This window comes from Penicillium vulpinum (assembly GCF_028829585.1).
Source record: "Penicillium vulpinum strain IBT 29486 chromosome Unknown utg000001l_segment0_segment0, whole genome shotgun sequence".
Lineage (NCBI taxonomy): Eukaryota > Fungi > Ascomycota > Eurotiomycetes > Eurotiales > Aspergillaceae > Penicillium > Penicillium vulpinum.
The window spans coordinates 6758473-6781032 of NW_026643241.1; the positions used below are offsets into that span (position 1 = coordinate 6758473).

Consider the following 22560-nt stretch of genomic DNA (forward strand, 5'->3'; position numbering starts at 1 on the left):
CGGGTCCATAATCGTCGTTTGCGCTGCATCTCTTGAAAGAGGGTCATGGAGCGGGCGTCGTGCCGCCCGAGTTCCGCACAGCTTTCTTGCCACGTCCGGCGTAGTTGATTGACCTCGGTCTGCTGTATTTTGAGGGCTGGGGTGAACCAGCGTTTGGAGTATGGCGTTGGTCGTAGGTCGGGAGTATGCTTATCCACCGCCATGGCCGTTGCCTCTGTGAGCTTGTCGACTGTCTCATCTAGCGCTGGTCTCGTTTTCACCTCCTTCCATGGGCCCAATTGTCGACGTACGTCTTCGGCGATCTTACACCAGTCCGCACGGTCGTAGGCTTTCCTGGCCTTAGCGGCGGGCTGGCGCTGAGATCGTAGGTCCCATTCGGAGTACGTTGCGCGGTGGTCTGACCCATAGTTTTCGTGGTAGAGATGGCATTTGACGAGTAGGTCCGGGCGGTTCGTTACCGTCTGGTCGATAGTGGTGCTCTTCCCTGGGTCGTTAAAGGGCCAAAATGTCGCTGTTCCCCGTGGAAGACAGCTATGTAAGCCATGCGCTTGAAAGAAGTTGATCAATTCGCTTGCGTCTTCAATGAATCGCGGTTGGATATTGTTGCCGCCCCACATCGGGTGGTGGCGGTTGAGATCACCTGACAAGATGACGCTTGTTGTCTTTTGATCCTCTTGGGTGTTGGCTGACAGTGTTTTCTGGATTGCCGTGAGTGCTAGTTCTGCCGACGTCTTGTTCGGCGTGAATAGTGGAACGCATGAGAGGTAGACCGAGAAGATAAGAAATTGGGATTCCGTTGTCCAAATCTTGATTGCCGTGACATCCGGGTGGTCGCAGGCGATCTGTCGATGAGACGAGGTTGAGACGAGGTTGAGACTTTTCGGTTGACGTAGATCAGACTGCGAAACCGGCCTGCATCAGGCTCGGTAGTCGGCCGGTATAGCCGCCAGGCGCTGTGGTTGACGTGTGTTTGATAGGCGGTGATAGATGGTTCTTGGATCAGGAGTACATCGAGGTCCTGGCTCTGGTGGTCGTTGATGAGCGCTTCCATCCTAGGTCCCGATTTCATGATGTTTAACTGTAGCACACGTAGGTTTTTCTCTAACATTGGGAGTTAGAGGTTGCCGGCGTTCGGCACTGGCGATCGCTGGTTGGGTGTTCACCACCACAGTCGAGGCATCGGGCTCTCACACCCGGGGGGCACCGTTCTCGCTCGTGTTGGCCAGCGCAGTGTCCACATCGCGGCGTTTCTTTACATGACCATGCAAGGTGTCCAAATCGTTGGCACCGGAAGCATCTCTTTCTTTTTGGTTCGCAGCGTTCCACACTGTCGATGAATCTCCGGCCGACCAGGAAGCCCTTGCCTAGAATGTAATCAACTCCTTCCGCGGTGTCGAACCAGATGCCTAGGGAGGCAAACTTCCCTAGTGCCTTGTCTTTCTTCTTAAGCCAAGCCACCTCCTTGATCCGGGGTCCTAGCTCGGTTAGGTCGTTCTCTTTCATGATTTTCTCAATCGCCTGTGCGTTCGCGTTCTCGAGGTCAAAACCCTCCGTGGGGTCCGGTGTATCACGACGCCGAACCGCGCCTTGACCAATTTCGTGTTGTTTCCTAGCTCGTTCAGCCATTCTGTGCTGTTGCGGGCCGCTTCCGCCGACTCTGTGTCTTTGAACCGGATGACATATCCAGTTTTGGTGGTGCCAACCCCGGCTACTTGGGCGTCGTGTGTAGACGGTGAGTTCGACAGCGCCGTGCGGATTTGGATGTTTGCGGTCTCCGTTGGGAGATATCGCCCAAAGGTATTTGGTTCGTTGCTTTCATTGTCTCTAGGATCCACGAAGGAGCGCTGGGTGCTGATTCGGACGCAGTCTTGGTCCTTGTCTGGGCGCTGGTGGTTTGATTGAGAAGGTGGGTGACTCGCTGCTACTGTGGCCCATGATTTTGCGGTCGGTGGTGGTGGGAGGGCATCAATATGCGTCCGCAAAGCTCGAACTTCCTCGTGGAGTTTCTCGTTCTGCGTCTGCAGGACGTTCTGGTCGTGCTTCACTTCTAGCAGTTCGTTCTTGGTGGACTGGATGAGCTCGGTTTGGTAGGCGATCGTCTCTTTTAAGCCTTCGATCAGTCGGCAGATGTCCCGGGTCGTGACGCGTCCATTGTTGTCTCCGGAGCTCGTGGTCTCAGAACGCGTTGCGGTGGTGTGGCCATCACTGGGCCGGGCCTGTCTTCTGGTCCGAGGCGCAGTAGTCGAATTAGAGTTATCCAACGCGTTGGTCGTTGTCGTTCCGGGTGTGGTTGTGCGAGGGGGCTCGGGCCCTCCCGCGTGTGGGTCCGCCATCCCTTCCGTTCGGTACACAACAATTTTTCTGGTACAGGATCCTCTCTGTGAGTCGACTTGCTATCCCGATAACAGTCGATGTCCTTGGCCCGGTGGTGTGCCCCCTTTCGAGCTGTACAGACGGGAATTCAGTACAGAATCGACCGCGTACAGACGCGCTCGAAATCAATTTCACTTCTTTACTCTCTTCAATTCTTTCCCAAACTTAATTTCGCCTGACGCCATACCTTTTATGGTTAGCTTACCCCTGACCCATATTCTGGGCAGTATCTTGGTACAGTAATAAATAATGGCATAAAAATAGCTATCGTATCATGGCTGTATGGGTCAGGGCCTGTCTAGAACCATTCACTTGCAAACAAGCTAAACATACTGGCTGGCAGGAGATTTGGTCAGTTGTCTGGTCACTGCACCTCAACTCCCCCCCCCCCCCCCCCCCTTCAATTAACCCCATTTACACTACTGCTCTACTTGCATAGTGAACGAGCGAAGAGATACGTCGAGACAATACTGGTGGGATGAAATATTTCTTTACAAACGCCTTGTCCGCCCTACCAAATGCTGCATTCCTTTGGTCCCTCTCTGTTGAACCCTGGTTGACCAAAATGTGCTGAAGTTCGGTTCACTAGGAAATTGAGGACGATGATTAACCACTTCTTTCCCAACGGTGATGAATCCCAAGCCCAGGACCTCGATCCATCAGACCAGGATTCGCAATATGCTCCAACTCCAGGATATAACGTACACATGCCACCCTCAGAATATGGATTCAGCCCTTCACCGAGCTGTTGCGACTAGTGATCATTTTCAACTATATAGAGGACGACCACTCCATTAGGATTGCAACAGGGAGCAACGAGAAAAGAGGAAGGTCATCGGTCACGAAAAGGATGCTCAACGAGCGGGATCAACAACTTGATGCCGAACAACATATATCTGGGGAACAATCGATTTGGCGGGCTGTCTACAACTTGATGCGTTGTCCTTCGCCATCTTGCCACCTTGGTCCGCACTGCTGGCAGGACCCACATGGGAAAAAACACTATCAGCTACGGACACATCACCTAAAACGCCTGATCGCTTATGTTGAAGGCGGTGGTATTCTGGAGTGTCAAGGCGATGTCCCTGACGCTGTTCGTGAGGAACTCTTCTTGGAAGAACAGCAGAAACTGGAAAATCAACAGTCTAAGAGCAATAAAATGCTCGCTTCAGGAAACTGTCCGCCTATCAATATCAACTTCATGGGAGGGCAACCTCACCTGCAGTCATCGGCGGCCTACTCAATTGCAGCCTCGGACACATCTCCTGCGCAAAACGGACAGATAGTAGATCAGCTCATAATTGACGGGCCCCGAGATGTCGCTGTGAGAGAATACAGCGCATGGCAAGAAACAAATGTTGTTGATGACAACATGAAGGCTCAATTTCGACAGGCATGCGATGCAACGCTGGCGAACGGTCTGGATCTTGAACAGATCCACGAGGACCGCGACCCGGGATTTTTTATTGAAAAGGGAGTTGCGGTAGGGATTGCCCGCCGCTTCGTAAGCGACATTGTCAGATGGGCGAGGCACGTAAGAAGCTGACGGCGCAGATTGGCTATCAAAGTCACTGGCAAGGCGTGACTGAATGAATTTGCTTGTTTTTCTGATTTTGATGGGATGTACTTCCTGCAATACACTACTAGGCAGAATAAATGCGTATTACATGGATGGTCTAGTCAAATTCGATGCCAATGAAACACTATTGCACAGAACTACCGTTGATCTATCATCAACATCGAGCCTCAATGGTAGTCTTCAACAAAAACGCCAGCGTGCCGGAAATGGCCCCTTGCACTTTCTTCTCACGATCCGACAACATCGATACACCACTCAAGGAAACATTCAAATCCTTGGTCCGGGCTTTGGTCATATCGCCGCCAATCTCGCCTTATAAACGCCTTCAACTCAGAGAAAAACTCCTCGATGGGATTCAAATCAGGCGAATAAGGTGGTAGGTAAACCAATTTTACTCCTGCATTGGCACATAGTTCTTTGATTCGCTTAGAATGATGAAAAGATGCATTATCTACGACTAGAACAGACTTCGGTTCAGGCTATCTTCCGCAATGTCTAAGAAGCTGCTTAATGAAGTCCTTAAACACAACTGCGTCAGTCGAGCCTTGAAATACTCGAGAGAAAACAACACTGTCTTGGGCGTATGTAGGAAGAATCTGATATCGCTAGTCACGATGAAATTTGGATACCTGCAAAGGTGTCGTGCCCACTGGAGACCAGCCGGTCCGTCTGAAACCAATCCGCTTATCACATCCAGATTCATCCACATAAACCAGGTGATAATATCGGAAGTCGGATAAGTTGTGTAGGTAGAAGTCTCACAAATTGGCATTCTGTTCCTTTGCTCTCTGTCGAGCCACCTTTTTCGACCAGTCAACTGAAGCAAAAGCTCGCTTTAGGATCGAATTTGTCACTTGGACCCGGAACTCATCCTATAAAAAGATCGCCATCTCGTCAACATATAGCCCGGGCTTTACTAATAAATGATCACACAGTGCTTCGAGCATCGGAGGGGTCACGCTTGGTCGTCGGCCGACGTAAGTTGGGGGTGCTCTGACATTTCCGAACCGGCGAAGGTTGTTGGTGATATTGATGATGGAACGCTTACTACATTCGGCGGCTTCAGCCATCTGCGAGGTAGTCAGTGATTTAGTAAGGATCATATCACGGATCATTACAAGTTTAGAGGGAGGGAGTCTCTGCGCCATTTTGTCAGGGAACGGTGGAAGGTTCAGGATAGCGGAGAGTGCCTGAAAGAGCGATGGTCGGGGGACTTCGATGCATCATAGGCAGTGGATTCGTTCTGTGCTCAGAGTTTGTCATAATTCTGCTCAGTGATCAGGTTGAAATGGTTTGGCTCCAAGACCCGGGTGACGCTGGGGTATTAGGAAGTGCACGTGACTTGGCGGCCATCATGCCTCCTGGGAGCCTGACTATTTTCTGGCCCATCTGAAAGCTGCGGACCTCCAAATAATGCCGCTGACAGTGTGCAATATGCGAGAGCTCATCCATGATATACAGTACCATAAGCCCGCCAATTCAACCTCAACTGAACAGGATGAGCCCGTTGCCAACATGACGATTAATTGTGAGATCAGGGGAAAGGCTATATGTTATGCTTGTACTTGGGCTCGGCTCGAGCCGATCCCACTGTTAGTCCCAGGTTCCACGGAACCAAAGCCGAACCAGAGCCTCGCACTAATCGCGATGGGGGTCAAACAACTCTCACGTCGTCGTGAAGCATTTTTGTACTGTATAAGTTTTACAGGATCTCAGAGTGCGACTGCGCACAGCACATAGGCTTCTTGTGACGGATAGTTTAAGACGCCTAACTACATCCCTCGTGATTGCATTATCTCATCCCAGCAGTCGCTGTCCACAGTTTCTGTCTTGCCTCGCAACCATAGTGACGTAATTGAGCCCACCAGGTAGCCACCTGATGCTGTAAACCTTGCGTCGATCTATCGATGTATAACCCCCTATGGCTAGCTGAATGATCGACGCATTCGTCTGAGCACCCGTCTTGGCACTTGCCTTGTGGTGGCACAACTCGATAGTTATTCTGCAAAACCTCGAATTATTCTAATGATCTTGTCATTGCAGCTAGTTAGATTCTGTTATATTTAGAATAGCTATACATTGTATTGTTTTCCTCACCGATATTCATTATTCACGATCCCAGCCATAGAATGAAGATCTCTTTTCTTATTCTTAGTAGGGACATTCCCCACTATATGTCTAGTATGCTAAGGATCAGCGCCACGAACTACTAATTTCTAGTTCTTAGGAACTAGTAGCTTATGTGTCTATATATTATATTATGCAGTATTAGCCATTTGCATCCCTGTTCTATCTAATAACAATGATGATCCTGGAGATAATTTCTTCGGGGCCAGCTGTAACGGGCTATTGCCCGCAAGTGGCTATTTAACCATGGCCTTTCACCTTCCTTTTGCCTGCCTCCTTATTAGACCCATAAAAGCTTCCGTAAGCGGTAGCATGCTATCTTAGCCATACACGAACGCCCCCTTTTCCTCCATTTTCCCAAAATGGTTGTAAACAGTTCGTGGCCTAGTTAGATTAAATCAAATCGGCTATAGCCCTTCACAGCGCCTTCTTCCCTGCTCAGAGTATTTAGGCGACTGTCGATTAAGATCGACCGCAGGATTTGAGAGATCTATTAGTATATCTTAGGGCTAAAAATGTCCTCACTAAGTATTAGAAAAGCGATCTTCATTCTCTTGCTTAAGTGGGATCGTGAACAATGAATGTCGGTGAGGAAAATATCATAGGGCCATTAATATAAGTATTTGCTAAATATAGAAAAGGCAAGGATTACCTTGAATTTAAACCTGTAGATCAATGTTATTTCTGGTTTGTCCTGCATAAATCTTGCAGATTCTATGTTATAGCGTAGCTGGAATATCGCACAAATATGCGGATGCTAATCAAATAAAAATAAGAGAAGGTATCGATCTACATACCTAAAGTTTTTTATCCTTACTTTATTCAGCTGTACTATTCATGTGACTAGGGTGATAATCTTAATATATATAGAATTCCTCTGCTATCCGTTAAATCTCAGTGACTATACTCTTTAGTATTCTTTTCGACCCCTATTTTCTAAGCCGATTCAGAAAGACGCACGTTAATATGAAGTTCTTGGCTATTCTCTCTATGGTCTTCTTTGCCGCTTTTGCGGGTCATCGTTCCAAAGCTGCGCTGTGATCTCCTTGTCGCAGAAGAGCTCTTCTACTTTTTCTTCGATGGTTTGGAGTCTTTCTTTGTCAGAAGGACGTTTTTCTTCCAGACCTTCTGTCTGGTCATTTATCTCTTCGACTCCTTTTTGAGAATCGCTTTCGGGGCAGTCTTCCCAGCTAAGAAGGTCTTCGTCGGTAGAGCTGTGGACGTCCTCTTTGATAGTCTAAAGCTGTTAGCATTGCATGGGAATTTAGGAGCACCGGGGTTGAATATTTACATCGAGTGAAGCAGTAGTTTCAGTTGAGCAGTGGCGTGGTTTGAAATCAGCTGGTGGAAGTGGCTCTGGGGTAGACATTATGAGGGTTCGTGCCAGCTGATACACAAGGATAGGAAGTCAAGATTTGAACTGCAGTTCTTATGGATTTATACCTGAAACTGACTACATGTTGACACCCTGACTCTTACGATTTACCAGCCGAAGGTGAAAAAGAAAGTCAACACGATGACGAGTTGTTGAAACCTTAGATACCGCGGTAGCACTAGAACCTTCGAAGGTTGTAAAATTGTCGGCACGTTGTTCTTAAGGCCATGGACTATCTGAAATGAACCATCGGCAGCATCTGGACTGGATTACCCGTGATCATCAGGTTAACTGGAACCTTCGATCTAAGCGATAACACCCCGGTGCGTCGGCCTTCCCGTTCGGGATTCGGGTTTGGGCGGACACTGTCAAGATGAGGGGACGATGGTCAAATAAAGGCATGTCTTCGGACACTCAAATTATTTGAGACAATCTTCACCTTGCTATCTACCTCATCATGTCTTTCGCTGCATCCCCGGGGAACATCGTCTTTCCCAATGGCCCCGCCATGCGCCAACCCTCGCTATCCTGGCTATATAGACTGGAATGCGACATTGACAAAGAGGAGATCAACATTGGAGCTCCTCACAACAGCGGCACTATTCGAAGCATCGCCAATATCGTGCGTGGTAGCGTCAAAGGTCCCGGGATCGAAGGAGACATCCTACCACTGGGTGGTGCAGACTGGGCTACCGTGGTGAAAGGAACACATGTATGTTTCCAACATCTGGCACAACCTTGGCATTACATATACCGTTAAACCTTTTGAAGCAATCCTCTAACTGGTGATAGTCCATGACCCTCGACGCCCGCTACACTGTGCGGACATCCGACAATCACCACCTCTACATCCGCGCACATGGCCTGTACCGCCCTGGTCCAGGTACTAGCTATGCAAAGGCTGTTGAAGAGAATCCAGACATGGTCCCCCCGGCGACAGTCACTCAAGATGACGTTGAGTTCTTTTCACATCTGCGCATCGAGGCAGGGCCGGGTCCGTACAATTGGTTGAATGGGCTGGTCTGCTTGGGGGTGATGTGTTGCGAAGGCGAGAAGATCTGGATCGATGCTTATTACTTGACCAACTTTCCTGGTGTGAAGCCGGAGGATGTGGTGGCCAAGTAAATCAACTCGGAAGTATATAGCCATCACGGAGGAGTCTTGCCATCATCGCGCTAAGATAAGCTAGGAAATACTCGCGTTTCGAGAATTATCACATAATTAAACTCAAAACTTGTTGCTTCTCCAAAAAAATCGCGAATAGATCCATCTGCGTCGGATAGGGTCGTGTACGCAGGCCTATAGCAGCCTCGGGTCGTTTGTTCGTTTTCAGATATCATTTGGATCTGAGGCATTAAGTTCTACCATATGGGTCCGCGGAGTGCAGAATTGCACGGAAGGGACAGATATAGAACCACCTGGGCACGAACGGGCGCGCGCAGGGACCGGTGGCGCTAAACCTTGGAACCAGAGGGGACAAAACTAACCCTAACAGATATGTAATTCATCGTGCCCGTCCAATATGGCGAAGTACTTTGTGAATTGGGTTGGGCCAATTTACCTGCAGGCCGCGCGACCACCGCACTGGCTCAGAAAGGCAGAATCTCAACGAGTCATGTGCGTTGTCTCCGGCTGTTGGCATTTGCATTATGTACCTAGCCCCTTTCCTTCGTCTGTGTGTACAGCAGTCAAATAGGGAAATGTGTCTATTTTTAAGTGACCAATTACATGGTACTTCGTGCTGTAGCTCTTGGTTACAGAGACATAGCCCCAATAGGATTGCAAAGAAAGTAACGCAGGTCGCGTATGCCCCAGGGGCATACGGAATACCACATACCGCAACATCATCCCTTGTGACTGACAGACAAAATGATGAAGAGATGAGATTACCGTATTTATGGTGATATGGCGTACATATACGGAGTACCTATCCCAAACAAGAAGAAGAAGGGTATAGACAAAGGGCCTAACCATACGGAGTACACATATAGCATTTTCTCGATGTGTGCGTAGTGATTGTAGCTGGGTTGATGGTTTTAGATTGCTCTTATGCCAGGTGCCCAGGTGTTCATGTAATGTGGGGCGGGGCAGTGCTCTATCATAGGTCTGATTTGGAGATTCTGATGCAGACACCAAGACACCCCTATAAATTCCCCCTGCAAAATTGCCCGGGTGCAATCATGAGGCGACGATCGGGGCTCATGCGTATATGAACGGGGGCCGCACCCCCAAAATAATGTCTCTGCAATGGTTTTAATGATACGCCATACTTTATTTTTTCGAGCGTCCCACCGGTGTGCCCTTCAACCTGACACCCTTCGTTATCACTCTCAACGCTCTCCCCGAGGGCTTGAAGGAACACCTTCCCCCCACAGATACCAGACTTCGTCCCGATCAGCGTGCCATGGAAGATGGCGAGTATACCCTCGCTGCTGACGAGAAGCACCGCGTGGAAGAGAAGCAGCGTTCCAAGCGCAGGGATCGCGATACTATGGGCGAGGTCTACGCGCCGCAATGGTTCGTTCGTGACCAGTGCCCTGTCACCGGCGTATATTCGGCCGCTTTTTTCATAAGGTTTGATTTTCGACGGCCTTGTTTTTGGCGCTTGGAATTTCTGACCGATTTAGATCGATTGGGCGGGGAGGCAGATGTGGAAGCCATATGAAGAGAAGGAAACCAAGGCACTGAATAGTCGCAGGTATAAACCAAGTGGCTCTCAGGGATTCTTAGGGCTACAAAAAGGTATTTGTGTATAAATAAGGGCCCTCTTCATGCTCATGGGTTTTCGCTTTCAAAAGGAGTGCTGCGCTCCAGAAACCGTGGTTTTTAGAGTTCGTGGTCAACGAATACCTGAAACGGTCCCCCGGCAGGTGATGAGTTTACACAGCAGGCAACGTATTTTGCGTTGAAAACCACGGCCAAAGGTGTTCGAGGAATCCGCGCTCCAGAAACTGCGGCCTTGAGATGACCAGCAATTATCCGAAATGGTCACAGGTGATGAACGTAAAACGTGCCTGGCGAGTTTATTGCCACGCCTATTTTAACGCCTGGCGCACGGAAGAGAGGGAGCTTGGTTCTTCCAAAACATTGAATGGTGTCCGAGGAACGTCTCAAGTCGAGGTCTGTTCATAACATAGGATTTCTGATTTTGAGGGCCAACAGTAAACAATGAAATGTCCGCTTTGGAAAATTCGGTCATTTGTACAGCGTAGATAGCCTGAGCTTCTGGCCTTTAGAGCCTTTTATATTTTTATTTCCCTCAAAATAACTAGCAAGGTACTAACTAGGACAGGAAGGGGACTGGGATCAGAGGCCTGGCAAATATGGCAGAAAAGTGGACATCTTTAAGGGGACATCTAACTTTGGTAAGTTAGCAGGGTGAATCAAATTCTTGCAGTAGACTTGGGGGGCGCCTGGGTATTAGGAGATGCGCGTGACTTAGAGTGGGGACTGTTGGCCTGGCCAATAATATTCAATAAACACCCTACTTCTTTCCCTGTGTCGAACAAGAAAATCAATGAACAGCCGGATTCTCTTTCTCGCTATCGAGGTAAAGCCCGACCGTCACACTGATATCGAGCTATCTCAACACCGCTACCACCCATTTATTCCTTTCGACTTGACTTACAGCAACAATGACAGTGAGCCTTGAGAAAAGACGTGCAGACCTGTCGTCGCTGTGTCGAGTGGCCGCCTGTTTGATTAATGAACATTTGGTTCATGCTCATATCTCTGAGACATCGATTACACTCTCTCATCCGCAATCAGACAGCTCAATCATCGTCCAGTGCGTTGACTCTGGGATAGAAAACGGCGCAATTTATCCCAGTCAGTTGAGGGGTGTGGTCACGTCCGAGGGCACCCCCATTAAAGACGGAGCGAGCCTATTGTCACTGTACGGGTCATGGGCGAAGCAGGACGTCTCCCTTCTCTGTGAGCAGCTGGAGAATTCTACCAACAACCTTGAAGCACTCTACAAGAAGTCTCGGACACCACTCGGGATTAACTCCTCTCCACTCGACTGGGAGCAGAGTATTATTGAAGGCGAGCCACAGGATCCCTGGCATAGATGTACCTATCCGGCTGTATTGGACTTTTTTGCTGCGAATATCCATTTAGTGGTTGTTCCTCGTGTGGACGTTACGACTGTGGGTGACTATGATACATGGATTAACCAGGTGGTTCCCAAGGAAGTGGAAATTGACCGTGAGAAGCATGTGGTTATTCCGGTACACGAGGAACAGCTCCCTTGTGTCACCGGCGAGTTCAAAGATATACCTGTGTTACCGGGTTCTATCGCAGGCCGACCGCAGAGTTCTCTACGAACGCTCTCATTTTCACTCACTAATGAAATCTGCATTAAGATGCCACTGAGTGTCAAGATTCTCGGGCGCGTCCGCAATATATATCCCCATGAAATTATGTTAGGATCTCGATTGGAACCCGTGTGGAGGATCGTGGAAGATGCTGCAATGTCAATGGGCGGCTCATTGATCATTGTTCGCGAATATGCAGCGGCAGCCACGCAAAGTGAGAATCTGGGATGTATCATCCGCCAGAGTATTGAGAGCATCGTCAAAAAAACAGGAGACGCTGTCATTGTATGCGCAGCCCTTATAGAGCATGCCGATGCTATTTGGGGCGATATGGCCAACAAAGCGGTCGTGCTGCGAGATTACTGCAGTCATTTGTTCCATGCCTTCTTACCATCTGTACTGCTCCATGGAATGGCCCTGCAGGCTCATCCCCAGAATATCCTTGTCCGAGTGGATCGCGTCACCCGGAAGGTCAAGGGATTTGTTTATCGCGACCTCACACATATGGCAGTCCATGTCCCAAAATTTCGCGAATCCACTTCCTTGGACATGGATATCGGTCCGTCGAAGTCATTGGAGCAGGTTTATGAGAATATTCTACGAATGGTGGTCCACGCAAGCACCGGTTCTGTCATCCAAGCATTCGGACTGGGGAATGAAGGATGGAAAATCGCCCGAGAGGAGCTAGAGAAGATGATCCCAGCAGACCACAAACTAGCTCGAAGAATTTTCTTTGAGAAGCCTACACGGCCGGCGCAGGCTTATCTCACGCGAAATATGGCCGGCGAGGTTCGAACGACGACAAAGGTTAATATGTTGCATCATTGCCAGAAAACAGCATGAGGAGCAAGGTTATCCTAACGATAGACCTAAGCAACGGTCTCCATTCCAATACTATCTATCAACATAGTTATTTAACAATCTATGCATGATGTAATCGCGGCTGATAGGTTTTAAGAATCTCCTTCCATCGGGGAGAATTCATAGCCACGATATTTGGCAGCTCTCTTTCCACATACTAGACGCGCACTCTGGTTAGTCAATAAAAAACCACAGACATCGTATTATATCACTCACATCACGGTACTTTCCCTCCATTCGCATCATCAAGAAGCACTTGAAGGGCATGGTATCTGCCACAAAGAAATCGTAGAGTTTCAGTCCCCGTTTGTTTTCATCGGGGTTGAGAACATTCGCGAGTTCCTCCCGTACAATCGTCCATCCTCCCTGCTGTTCGAGTCCCAAAGCACTCAATAAAAACCCGATATGATTTTGTAACATGGAGTGATGCACCTTGGACCACGCATTATGTAAACTATTGGTTAGAACAGCGCTACCCGAGGGAATTGCGTCCAGCCCCACCCCATATTCTTGGAGCGTCGGGACGTGTAATCGGATCCCACCAAAATCACGTACTGCAAATCCCTTGATGTCCCCAGTTTGGCGACAGATACGCACAACGAGGTTTTGGCCATGCGCTTCAAGAGCAATTCCATAGTCCAGTAAGGGTGGGATTGTAAGTTTGAACAAGCATGCGGTATATCTATATTAAAATATCAACATCCCTCCCGCAAGGTGTGTGGTTACTGCATGAAATACTTACTTTCGGAACCAATTCTTCTTTTTCTGGAGATCATCCAAATTATACAAGATCTCAGCGTAAGAAGTATTAGTTTCTGGGGGATGTTGTGCCAATACAGCAGCCAGGACCAGTGTTTCATCATTTGCTTGGGCTTTTCTTTCTAGATCATCACGGAGAATACAGGAAAAGTGCTTGGCTTGGTTAAAATCCGGCTGATTGCCTGTGATGGAGCCAATCTCTCGGAATACCCACATGTCTGGAGGAAGGAATCGCTCGAGTAGTTCGCTGAACACTGGACCGCCCATCGTACTCCATGGGGTAATTGTCCGTAGTGCGGAGGTGATATTACAAGCCAACGAGAGCTTGATGTGATATGGAAACCCTAGCTCCGGTCGGATAGTCAAGGTACGCATGGATGTCTGCGCGTCTGCGCATTCCTTGGTGGTTTTGACTACCACGGCACTGGGAAAGTATGTTTTAATGGCCGGGAGTTGTTGAACGAGACAGGGAACAACCAATCGATCATCACTCGGGTTAGGTATGTCTAGTGTCCTAAGAAGAGGGGCCAGGGTCTCTTCGAATAAACCAGAGAGATGCATGTCGATGCGAAGAACGGATACAAAGGCGATAGATGGTGTCAACATCCCAGGGAGATCGTTGGGACTGTGAGGTTTTAATGGAACCTGTGCGTAACAGAGGCGGTGATACTATTGAATACTTTTATTAATCTTTGCACACAATCCCTGGTTGTTATCGATTGTTCCTACCGGATGACTGGGATGGCCAAAGACCATGGCTCTCTCCCATTCTATCGAAGACGAGTCGAAATTGAGCGCTCTTTCCATGCACTCGCTAATTTCGAGCCATTTTTCTATTTAGGATTCGTTAGTGATGCAGAATAATTAGTTTAGCGGGCTTATTAACCTTGGTTATCACTGGAATTTTTCAGCTCTCTCCCAATTTCCTGGAGCAGAGATTCATCTGCCACATTCAAGAGCCAGGGACGCATGTGCTCGAAGATTACCTCCGGTTCCAGCACTTCGGTTTCCATGGAAAACGTTCCGATACTTATCAACGGTTTCAAGTTTCCCGGTCGTACGAGAGAGATCACTTGGCCGTCTCTGAGCTCATAGTGGGTATCCGGCAATAACCCAGCCTTGACCCAGCGTTCAGGGTTCTCGAAGCTCTCTTGATGGCTGGTCAAAATGAGATATTCCTGGTGCATGTTCCCTGAAGTTTTTACCCTCGCGGTTGCTAGCCCTTCGTTCACAACTTGAGCCAGGAGGCGGCTGGTCGTCTCGAAACCAGCGCGGTTTTTCCTGGAAGTGGCAGTCATTTAGGGCGACAACTAGCTACACACTCACACTCATAAGCAAGAGGGGAAGAAAGGAAAGAACACTTGAGGGACTAGGAAGGCAGATAAGAAAAGAGAATCTGCACAATTTCTCAGCTGAACGGGTGTATAAACTAAACTTATAGTATTGATCAACAAACTCAACACTGAATACAGAAAAATCTTTCACATGGGAGAAAGTCGGTGTAATTAGGTAGCCAGATCATATTACGAATAGGCGTCTGATACGTTATACAGGGTATCGACTCCAAAAAGCACTCTAGGTAATTGAGGGGCATTTTTGGGCTCCACTATTGCTTTGGTTGATCGGTCTCGTCATAAAATCTATCGCAGAAGCAAAGTAGCGGTGTAGAGATGAATTTGAATAGCGTAACGGGTCCACTACGCTATGCCTGCCTAGGAGCTTATGCGCATGTGCGGCTTCGCCGATCCCGCATTGCCAAAATTAGCAGAGCGTGCCAAGATGTGTATGTAAGAAGATCGATCCGATGCCGTCATAAACCCGCTTAATCGCTGTGTATTATTCCGTAGCCAATATCCGACAACCAACTCTCTCTCACAGCGATTCGAGGCTACATTCACCAGTATAGCACCTGTCAAATGCCCCTATAAAGCCATCATGCCCGCGTCTTATTAACTCTTACTCTAAGACCTCTAGATTGATTCTAGGGCATTACAGTAAGTTTAAAGCACTGCCAAGAACGTAATATCGGAGCGATTAGTCTCCCATATCCCATATATTGTCTACAACCCCTCAGGCAGTGGTGGTTACAGGGGTCGTACACCGCTACGTGTAGTCTGGCAACCTGTGTCATCATTGCGCAGGGGATTCCAGCTAATGTGCGAGATCTACTCACTCGATAAGAAATCGGTATAAACCGGGATAAGGTAGCCATGCATCCCTGTGATTACATCGATCCACTCCTGCGCCTTGCCATTCAGCCTTCAAAATGTCAAGCATCGAGGCTAGAGTTAAAAAGATAATTGCAGAGCAGCTGGGACTTGAAGAAGACGAGGTAGTTTTCATATGAATTCTTTATAAAAGGCGTTCTCTTCCTCTATACCTACCCCATTTATTCAATCCCTGGTGACACATCGAATAAATCTCGAAGAACACGTTCAAATGAAGCTTCCGATTTCTCAACCGCACTAAATTAGAAGCAAACGGACGATTTACAAGACCAGTAGCCCCATCTGATTGGGCTAAAGATGTATGGAAAGCTCGGCCAGATGCCAGTCACGTCGCCAGAATTGATGTGGCATGACAACATTACACACCGTGATTTGCTCTTTGGAATGATGGGAATGTTCTCGAAAGTTGTACACCAAGGGTTTGGAGTTGGTGATGCAATGGGCCGGGACAAGATTGGTATTTACAGCGCAGTGGAAAATTAACTGGTAGTAAAAGAGAACTCGAAAAGATGAGGTGAATTGCTGATTCACGATGAACGTCAGTTCTCTTTTGGAGATAACATAGAGAGACATACACTAGATTGACAAACGAACTAAATATACGAATTCATGACCAATTCTGATGGGCATCCCTAAGAACGGTTCGCTCTGGATAGAATACATGAAAATAAAATGCGGGCGGCAACAGAGGCATTGGCGTAGTTCACAACGTCTCGTCCAAAGTACAGTCCAGAGGCATAGTGGTTTGCTACGAAATTAGGCTCCATACTCAGAGGCAACCGTAATGTGTAGGGTGGCCACGTTCAACGTTGCAATATGGTATGAACCAGGCTGAAGTTGGTACCGAAATTGTGTATCGAACACAGCGGTACGGGTTTTTCCATTACAGACGAGGGGGGTAATCTATAGAATTGTGGCTGAGCTTACCAGCGCTGTGGCTATGCCAGTAATGCGCACGAGAGTGGAAATCACAATACACAAATGACAATCGATACCGGATTTCCAGTACATTTTGAATACAGTGCCGCCTAGGCTGTGCTAAAAGTTTGACGCGTCAAACCATTCCATCCCACTTCGCTTACCTCTGGTGAGAGGTTATAGAAACTCAAGTCTGGTGTTATCTATCTCAAATAGTGGCTTGTCACTTCACTGTCACTGCGGAATAATTTTCTGACATGCAATCTATTTAAGGCAAGACCAGCGGAATTAAACTTGTGAATCACAGTGAAGGGGCTACAATCATAATTTCCAAGATGGTATTTTTGCAGAATGCTCTAGTAGCAATAGGTGATTATTAATCCTGGGTATTCTAATGTGGCTCTCAAGACCAATTGTCTAGAGTCTACCCAAGAGGAGGACACATGGATAGCAATAGCACAGGCACATGGCATTACAAGCAGTCATATCTCTATAGAAACCATGACCCTGGATATCAGCTCATTTTAGAAGATTATTTACACGTCCTTATGGTACATAAAAGTGCTATCTGAACGTCTCTGGCAAATATCTACCGAACATGAGAGCAGGTGATGGTTGACCTCAAATGGGGCTCGATCTTCGCCTTTCTGTCACTTCCTATCTCCAATCTGAGCTAATATAAACCCTTACAATGATAATAGTATGGTTTTATGGCCCTCGTTTAAGTGATGTTTGCTGAATGAAAACCAAATTCAACGGGTACTTGCTTGGTCAAGTCGGAAGTCATAGGCGTTGAAGACATGACAGCTTGAGTTGCTTTACCACAGGATCCATCTATCAACACAAATCAATTCTAATAAATGTCATTGTCGTTGTCAGTTGAGCCGGAGAGACATTATGCACCTTATATTAAATCATATCCTAGGTAACAAAAAGTATTTACAGCCACTTGACCGATGCTAGCGGATAGAATTCAAATGGAACCCTCTCCGGTGATAAAAATATCATTGCCTACAACTATCGCCAACAGCAAGTTCAAAACATCTGATGCCAGAAGGGGAAATCAAAAAAGTCTGAGAAGGAGGGAGACACTATTAAAGAAGATTTTCGAGTATTGTACAGAATGTGATGCCGACATCCACTTCGTTCTCCGAATGAAGAAGACAGGCCAACTATACACGTTGACTTCGAACGCCAAAGAGTGGCCTCTATCTACAGAACAAATAGTAAGCTGCTCCTCTTGTTTTCACTCGTTAATTCAAGTTTATTGGACGCTCACAGAACAAGGAGTCAAATCACCCTGAGCCGATTCAAATGAAGATGGACGAGCTAGCCATTAAATATCAGGGGCAAAGTCCTCAAGGGGAGCACAGGCCCATGTCTCTGCTGAAGGATTAATAAAAACCTAAATATGAACCTACTCTATAGATTCTTGATATGTATATTCTGAAACACTTCTACCATGAGAGGCATTATATTAAATAACCGCAGATAAGCATCTCATGAGCATTATTTCAAATTGGGTTAGGAAGAACCCGGAACTCAAGGAGTCTTACGAAGTGAAAGCGTGGATGCATTTGATCAGCTTCTGGGAGACTTGAACTGTGTTCCTGAGAGCGACTGCGAGGGTCTCTCGTATACGTAGAGATGGAAGTGTCTTGTCATGAATAATCAATATGGTGAACAATTATAGTTGACTCTAGATACAAGACGTAGCGCGGAAAAGCAAAAGATACAGGCTTCCTCGCGTTCAGGGGAACCCATATGCACCATCTGGGTCCCGCAGATCATCTCCATTCATCCTGTATGCTTAAAGTATATCTCTGACAGCGACTATTAGCACTCCCAGGAGGCTAAGTGTTCCCAGGATCGCAAACAAGCCTGCTGGAAGCATGCAATAACGCTCCCAGTAATACAGGACACCTCTTCTGGGAGCCAGAATGGCTCTGGGAACTGGCAGAGGTTCCAAAAATAGGATTATCTGGGTCGCCTCGGTCGAACTCTCATTCTGCGCGTTACATCTCGGTAGAGATAGTCGACGATATCTGCTATTATTGGAAGCTAATAAAAACACGTGAGAGGTTCACGGCCAGCTCGATTGTCACCTTTCAATGCATATACATTTCGTTTGCTGCATAATTCTTTGTAGTCAACCGCCTTCCAAGATCAGTTCGTAGATATAAGTCTCTAGCGCCAATTTTGGAAGGTAGAAGATTTTGACCTATATTTGTTGTGCATATTGAAGAAAATACCAGTCTCTACACTACGTAAGCTCTAGCAGGTCTCTATACGGACTTCTACTTCACCAAAAAACTGTATCATGTAATCGGTGCAAGAAGTCTCAACTCGCTGAATATAGGCTCAGTATCTACATAAAGAACTCCTCAGAAGAAACACAACCTTCTGCTCTAATGATATTGTAGCATTGACCGTCATTCGCATTTGCAGAAGATATATTGCCGCCCAAAGACCCTATGCCGGTCTTACCACCAGAAAAAAATACAGTGGGGCGGACTTAGGCATTACCGAGGTCACGGAGTCGGGGATCAATGGAATCCAACTTCAATGCATTTGAATCACCGCAATGATTCCTTGCACGCGAGGGATACCTTCGGTGGTGCTCGACTTCGCTCCTCATATTTTTGACCTGGTGAGGTTGGCCTAGCCTAGGGCTTCTTCGGATCTTTGATGTGTACTTTGGTTGCCGACCAGCGCTGACCGATTGGCTCCCCTTACTCGAAAAAGCTTCCAAATGCTTGGAAGTCTCCCGAGAGTATTGGCTCCTGAGTGCATTCATAGTTCTTTCGGGGAACGAATCGCGAATACTACTCCATGACAGCTTTTGAGAGTCTTTCAACCTCAAGAGTCGACGCCCATCTTCGGGGGTCCACTTCCTGCGGGTAAAACCTGGCCGTGGTTTTACAGTCGTATCCTCTCGCACTGAATTTTCCATTGCTGTGGTGCTTGTTGCGATGATGCCGTATGCGTGTTGTAGCGTTTTTGTTGCAAGCTGGAGCACTGCAAGATTCTCTTTGAGAATTTCTGCACCCGCGAGGTCGTCAGAAAATTTGGCCTCAGCAGTGACTACACTGTAAGCGCGCTTTAAATATCCGATCGCATTCCTTAGGCCTGCGAGATTGCCCGCGGAATCGCCCTCTGTGATGTCGCTCGGTAGATTTCCGGCTCCTGATTTATGTGCTCGTCTTCCTCGCGGCTTGTTCGCATTTGTGACTGTAGAAGTCCGGTGCCGGCGTCGTTTCGGAGAGGATATATTTGAATATCCCAAAGCTCGCTTCCTTTCGTTTGGATTACAATCTCTGTAATACCCCCCGTCGCTTTGTCTGGTACCATCGTCCTCAAAGACATCGAAGACTCTCGTCGTACCAGGGCCTTCTAAGCCAGTCACGGAGGCAGTATCTCGGGAGGAAGGATAAAGAGCGACTTCCTCGGGGTAGTCAGGATAATTTCCAGCGGCTGATGCTGCATCATTGAGATAGAGTTCAGGCGAATTGGCTCGAGGGGGCTCGCCGGGTTCTAAAATTGGAGAGACCGTATTAATTCCAAGGGGCATGGGGGGAGGGTGTTTAAAATATGTCTTACCGAGACTCAATGTACTGCGTTCTTCTTGTGGCACATTATTCCCCAGGGTGTAGTCTGCTTCATTTCTTTCTTCTGGGGCGTCCGATTGCCTCACTACATCGATAGTCTGGGTTTCTGAGCCGGTGGAAGAGCGTCTCACTGAAGCTCTTGGTAATGGCTGCCAAAATCTTTGATGGTTCAGCGTTACCATGGTAGGTAGATTCAAGAGGTTCTGAATGAATGGGAATCAAAGCAGGAGGCAGTAAAGTTCACGTTCGATGATATTTCAAACAAACGCTGCAAAGGAGGGATAGTTGGGACTATTTATTTGTTTCGATTCATCGTTTCAATCAGCCCGTGAGATAGAGCAGCGAATTGTCGACAGAACCGGCATAGATTCTAGATCTATCGACAAGGCCCCAGTATTCGCTGCAGCCAATCGCAGAGCCATTTCTAGCTGCGAGGGATCAGTTATAGGAAAGGGTTCCTAGGAATGCTAGCTTAATTCATTCAGTGGCAGATATCTAGCCCGAAACTAAACTAGATCCGTCAGCCGATGTCGTCGACTTGCGTCACACGGCGCGGCGAGTTGTTCGAGGCCTAGGTATACCGCACAAAAAGAGGTTGCCCGAAGGCTGGTGCGAATGTTGTTCCTGGGATCAAATTGGCACAGTATATGGAGGAACGAGGACAACGGTGAATTTTCGTGGTTCGTTTGCTGGGCGGTGTCGGCAGCGTTAGCGAGAGAACGTATGAGAGGGTGTAGAGGCGAGGTGGTACTGAATATCTCATGCAAGCCGAAGGGATCGAGTCAACCGATGGAAAGTTCGAAGAGGACAGCAAGTCACTGTACCGACGTGGGAATACGTCATCTCCAGACCAGAACTCCCAGGAACACCGGTAGGCAGTGCGGTTACCATCGGAGCAGGCGAAAGCTAGAAGGCAAGACGGAGGGTGAAGGGGCTGATCAGGGGAGAGCACCGGGGTGAGCGATCAGGTTGCTCACTGAGCAGCTCAGGGTCGCTCAGTGGGCAGCTTAGGGCGGCGGGGTGACTAACTCACCCTGGAATCCGGGAGCCGATCACTTCCCGAGGCGGCAATGTTACCGTCAACATTATTACAAAAGAATCCATCTCATAGATCTACACCAAACCGATAAGCCTGACCGCCCCACCTGATAAAGCTGGATAAATCTACAAAACATGTTAAACTTCATTTCCAACTTCTCTACATCAGAACATTGAAAGCTTCCAAACATGGCCGACTCCCCGAACACCGATAAGATTGCTCCAGAGGCACTAATCACCAAATTTCAAGTGAGCAAGCTCCTCAAACAAGGTACGACTCACCCACCCCCACTCCGTGCAGCAATCAATAGGCTAAAAAAAACACCCCCCAGACCAAAGTGGCCGGCGAATTGCCCTCCTAGGCACAATCGACAACGCTCAAGGTATCCTGATAGCGGAACGAGCCGCATTCGCAACTGAATCCCTCGCCGTGCTACAAGCCTTCCACGCCGCAATCTCCCGAATCAACAACCTAGGAGACAACGACATCTACCGCTGGTACCTTGCCTCATCCAGCGGGAATAACACAGACCCAATACCCGCCGAAGCTGCCAGCCACCCTCAGCAAGACCTCAAGCTCAACCTCATTTGGCCATGCACAGCACAACACATCAAGAAGTACTCGGACCAGCAGCTGCGTATGGTAACTGAGACGGCACAGATATACCGCACCCACGTGCGGCCGTATATGCAAGCGAAGCGCGAGGAAGGACGGTTGAACTGGGTGTTTAATATCCTCGAGGGCAGGACTGAGCAGGAGGATGTGATTCTGCGGGATGAGGGGCACGGGCCTGAAGATGGGTTTTTGATGTTGCCTGATCTGAATTGGGATCGAAAGAGTATGGGGTCATTGCATTTGTTGGCTTTGGTGCAGAGGAGGGATATTTGGAGTTTGAGGGATCTCAAGAAGAGTTTTGTGCCTTGGTTGAAGTATTTGAGGGATAGGGTGCTTGAGGCTACGGTTTCAATGTATCCTGCTTTGGAAAAGGATCAGATTAAGCTTTATGTTCATTGTGAGTTGGGAGTTGGGCTTGAATTGCGTTGCATCGGGGGTTTTGGCTGACTTTTGAATCTCGCAGATCAACCAACTTACTACCATTTCCATATCCATGTTGTCAATGTTATGCTCGAAGCTGGTGCAACACAGGCAACGGGTAAGGCTTTTGGACTGGAGAACCTGATCTCGCAGCTTGAGACTATGCCTGGAGATGAGGATGCTAGTCTGGCTGATGTTGATTTGACATACTTCCTGGGCGAGGCTAGTGAGCTTTGGACGGATATTTTCGAGCCGTTGAAGCAAGGAAAGCAGCCTGGTCAATAGAGGTATCTCAGTTACATGTTGACCAAAAGTTCTAATGAATGCATGAATCAAAGACAA

At 48.0% G+C, this 22560-nt stretch overlaps 11 protein-coding genes across 11 annotated transcripts; 5 read left to right on the plus strand and 6 right to left on the minus strand.

Annotated features, from left to right (window-relative positions):
* Positions 1-1187: 1187 nt before the first annotated feature.
* N7479_002420 (uncharacterized protein) lies at positions 1188-2333 on the minus strand (the record flags this gene model as incomplete). The annotated part of the gene is made up of 3 exons (XM_057250117.1): positions 1188-1250; positions 1351-1609; positions 1672-2333. 3 exons carry the CDS (start codon positions 2331-2333, stop codon positions 1188-1190), a joined length of 984 nt encoding a protein of 327 aa, XP_057114549.1.
* Positions 2334-7067: 4734 nt separating this feature from the next.
* N7479_002421 (uncharacterized protein) lies at positions 7068-7448 on the minus strand (the record flags this gene model as incomplete). Its single annotated transcript, XM_057250118.1, has 2 exons — positions 7068-7316; positions 7371-7448. The coding sequence occupies 2 exons, from the start codon at positions 7446-7448 to the stop codon at positions 7068-7070; spliced, it is 327 nt and encodes a 108-aa protein (XP_057114550.1).
* A 463-nt stretch (positions 7449-7911) lies between these two features.
* N7479_002422 (DUF3237 domain-containing protein) lies at positions 7912-8579 on the plus strand (the record flags this gene model as incomplete). Its single annotated transcript, XM_057250119.1, has 2 exons — positions 7912-8166; positions 8247-8579. The coding sequence occupies 2 exons, from the start codon at positions 7912-7914 to the stop codon at positions 8577-8579; spliced, it is 588 nt and encodes a 195-aa protein (XP_057114551.1).
* Positions 8580-9858: 1279 nt separating this feature from the next.
* Positions 9859-10119, plus strand: N7479_002423 (ATP12 ATPase F1F0-assembly protein; the record flags this gene model as incomplete). The annotated part of the gene is made up of 1 exon (XM_057250120.1): positions 9859-10119. The coding sequence occupies one exon, from the start codon at positions 9859-9861 to the stop codon at positions 10117-10119; it is 261 nt and encodes an 86-aa protein (XP_057114552.1).
* Positions 10120-11089: 970 nt separating this feature from the next.
* On the plus strand, positions 11090-12613 carry N7479_002424 (IucC family-domain-containing protein; the record flags this gene model as incomplete). The annotated part of the gene is made up of 1 exon (XM_057250121.1): positions 11090-12613. One exon carries the CDS (start codon positions 11090-11092, stop codon positions 12611-12613), a length of 1524 nt encoding a protein of 507 aa, XP_057114553.1.
* A 79-nt stretch (positions 12614-12692) lies between these two features.
* Positions 12693-13951, minus strand: N7479_002425 (uncharacterized protein; the record flags this gene model as incomplete). Its single annotated transcript, XM_057250122.1, has 3 exons — positions 12693-12788; positions 12848-13313; positions 13374-13951. The coding sequence occupies 3 exons, from the start codon at positions 13949-13951 to the stop codon at positions 12693-12695; spliced, it is 1140 nt and encodes a 379-aa protein (XP_057114554.1).
* A 320-nt stretch (positions 13952-14271) lies between these two features.
* On the minus strand, positions 14272-14688 carry N7479_002426 (uncharacterized protein; the record flags this gene model as incomplete). Its single annotated transcript, XM_057250123.1, has 1 exon — positions 14272-14688. The coding sequence occupies one exon, from the start codon at positions 14686-14688 to the stop codon at positions 14272-14274; it is 417 nt and encodes a 138-aa protein (XP_057114555.1).
* A 1227-nt stretch (positions 14689-15915) lies between these two features.
* N7479_002427 (uncharacterized protein) lies at positions 15916-16101 on the plus strand (the record flags this gene model as incomplete). Its single annotated transcript, XM_057250124.1, has 1 exon — positions 15916-16101. The coding sequence occupies one exon, from the start codon at positions 15916-15918 to the stop codon at positions 16099-16101; it is 186 nt and encodes a 61-aa protein (XP_057114556.1).
* A 273-nt stretch (positions 16102-16374) lies between these two features.
* N7479_002428 (uncharacterized protein) lies at positions 16375-16629 on the minus strand (the record flags this gene model as incomplete). The annotated part of the gene is made up of 2 exons (XM_057250125.1): positions 16375-16521; positions 16546-16629. 2 exons carry the CDS (start codon positions 16627-16629, stop codon positions 16375-16377), a joined length of 231 nt encoding a protein of 76 aa, XP_057114557.1.
* A 2422-nt stretch (positions 16630-19051) lies between these two features.
* Positions 19052-20326, minus strand: N7479_002429 (SANT/Myb-like DNA-binding domain-containing protein; the record flags this gene model as incomplete). The annotated part of the gene is made up of 1 exon (XM_057250126.1): positions 19052-20326. The coding sequence occupies one exon, from the start codon at positions 20324-20326 to the stop codon at positions 19052-19054; it is 1275 nt and encodes a 424-aa protein (XP_057114558.1).
* Positions 20327-21371: 1045 nt separating this feature from the next.
* N7479_002430 (putative mRNA decapping hydrolase) lies at positions 21372-22503 on the plus strand (the record flags this gene model as incomplete). Its single annotated transcript, XM_057250127.1, has 3 exons — positions 21372-21453; positions 21515-22195; positions 22262-22503. The coding sequence occupies 3 exons, from the start codon at positions 21372-21374 to the stop codon at positions 22501-22503; spliced, it is 1005 nt and encodes a 334-aa protein (XP_057114559.1).
* Positions 22504-22560: the final 57 nt, after the last annotated feature.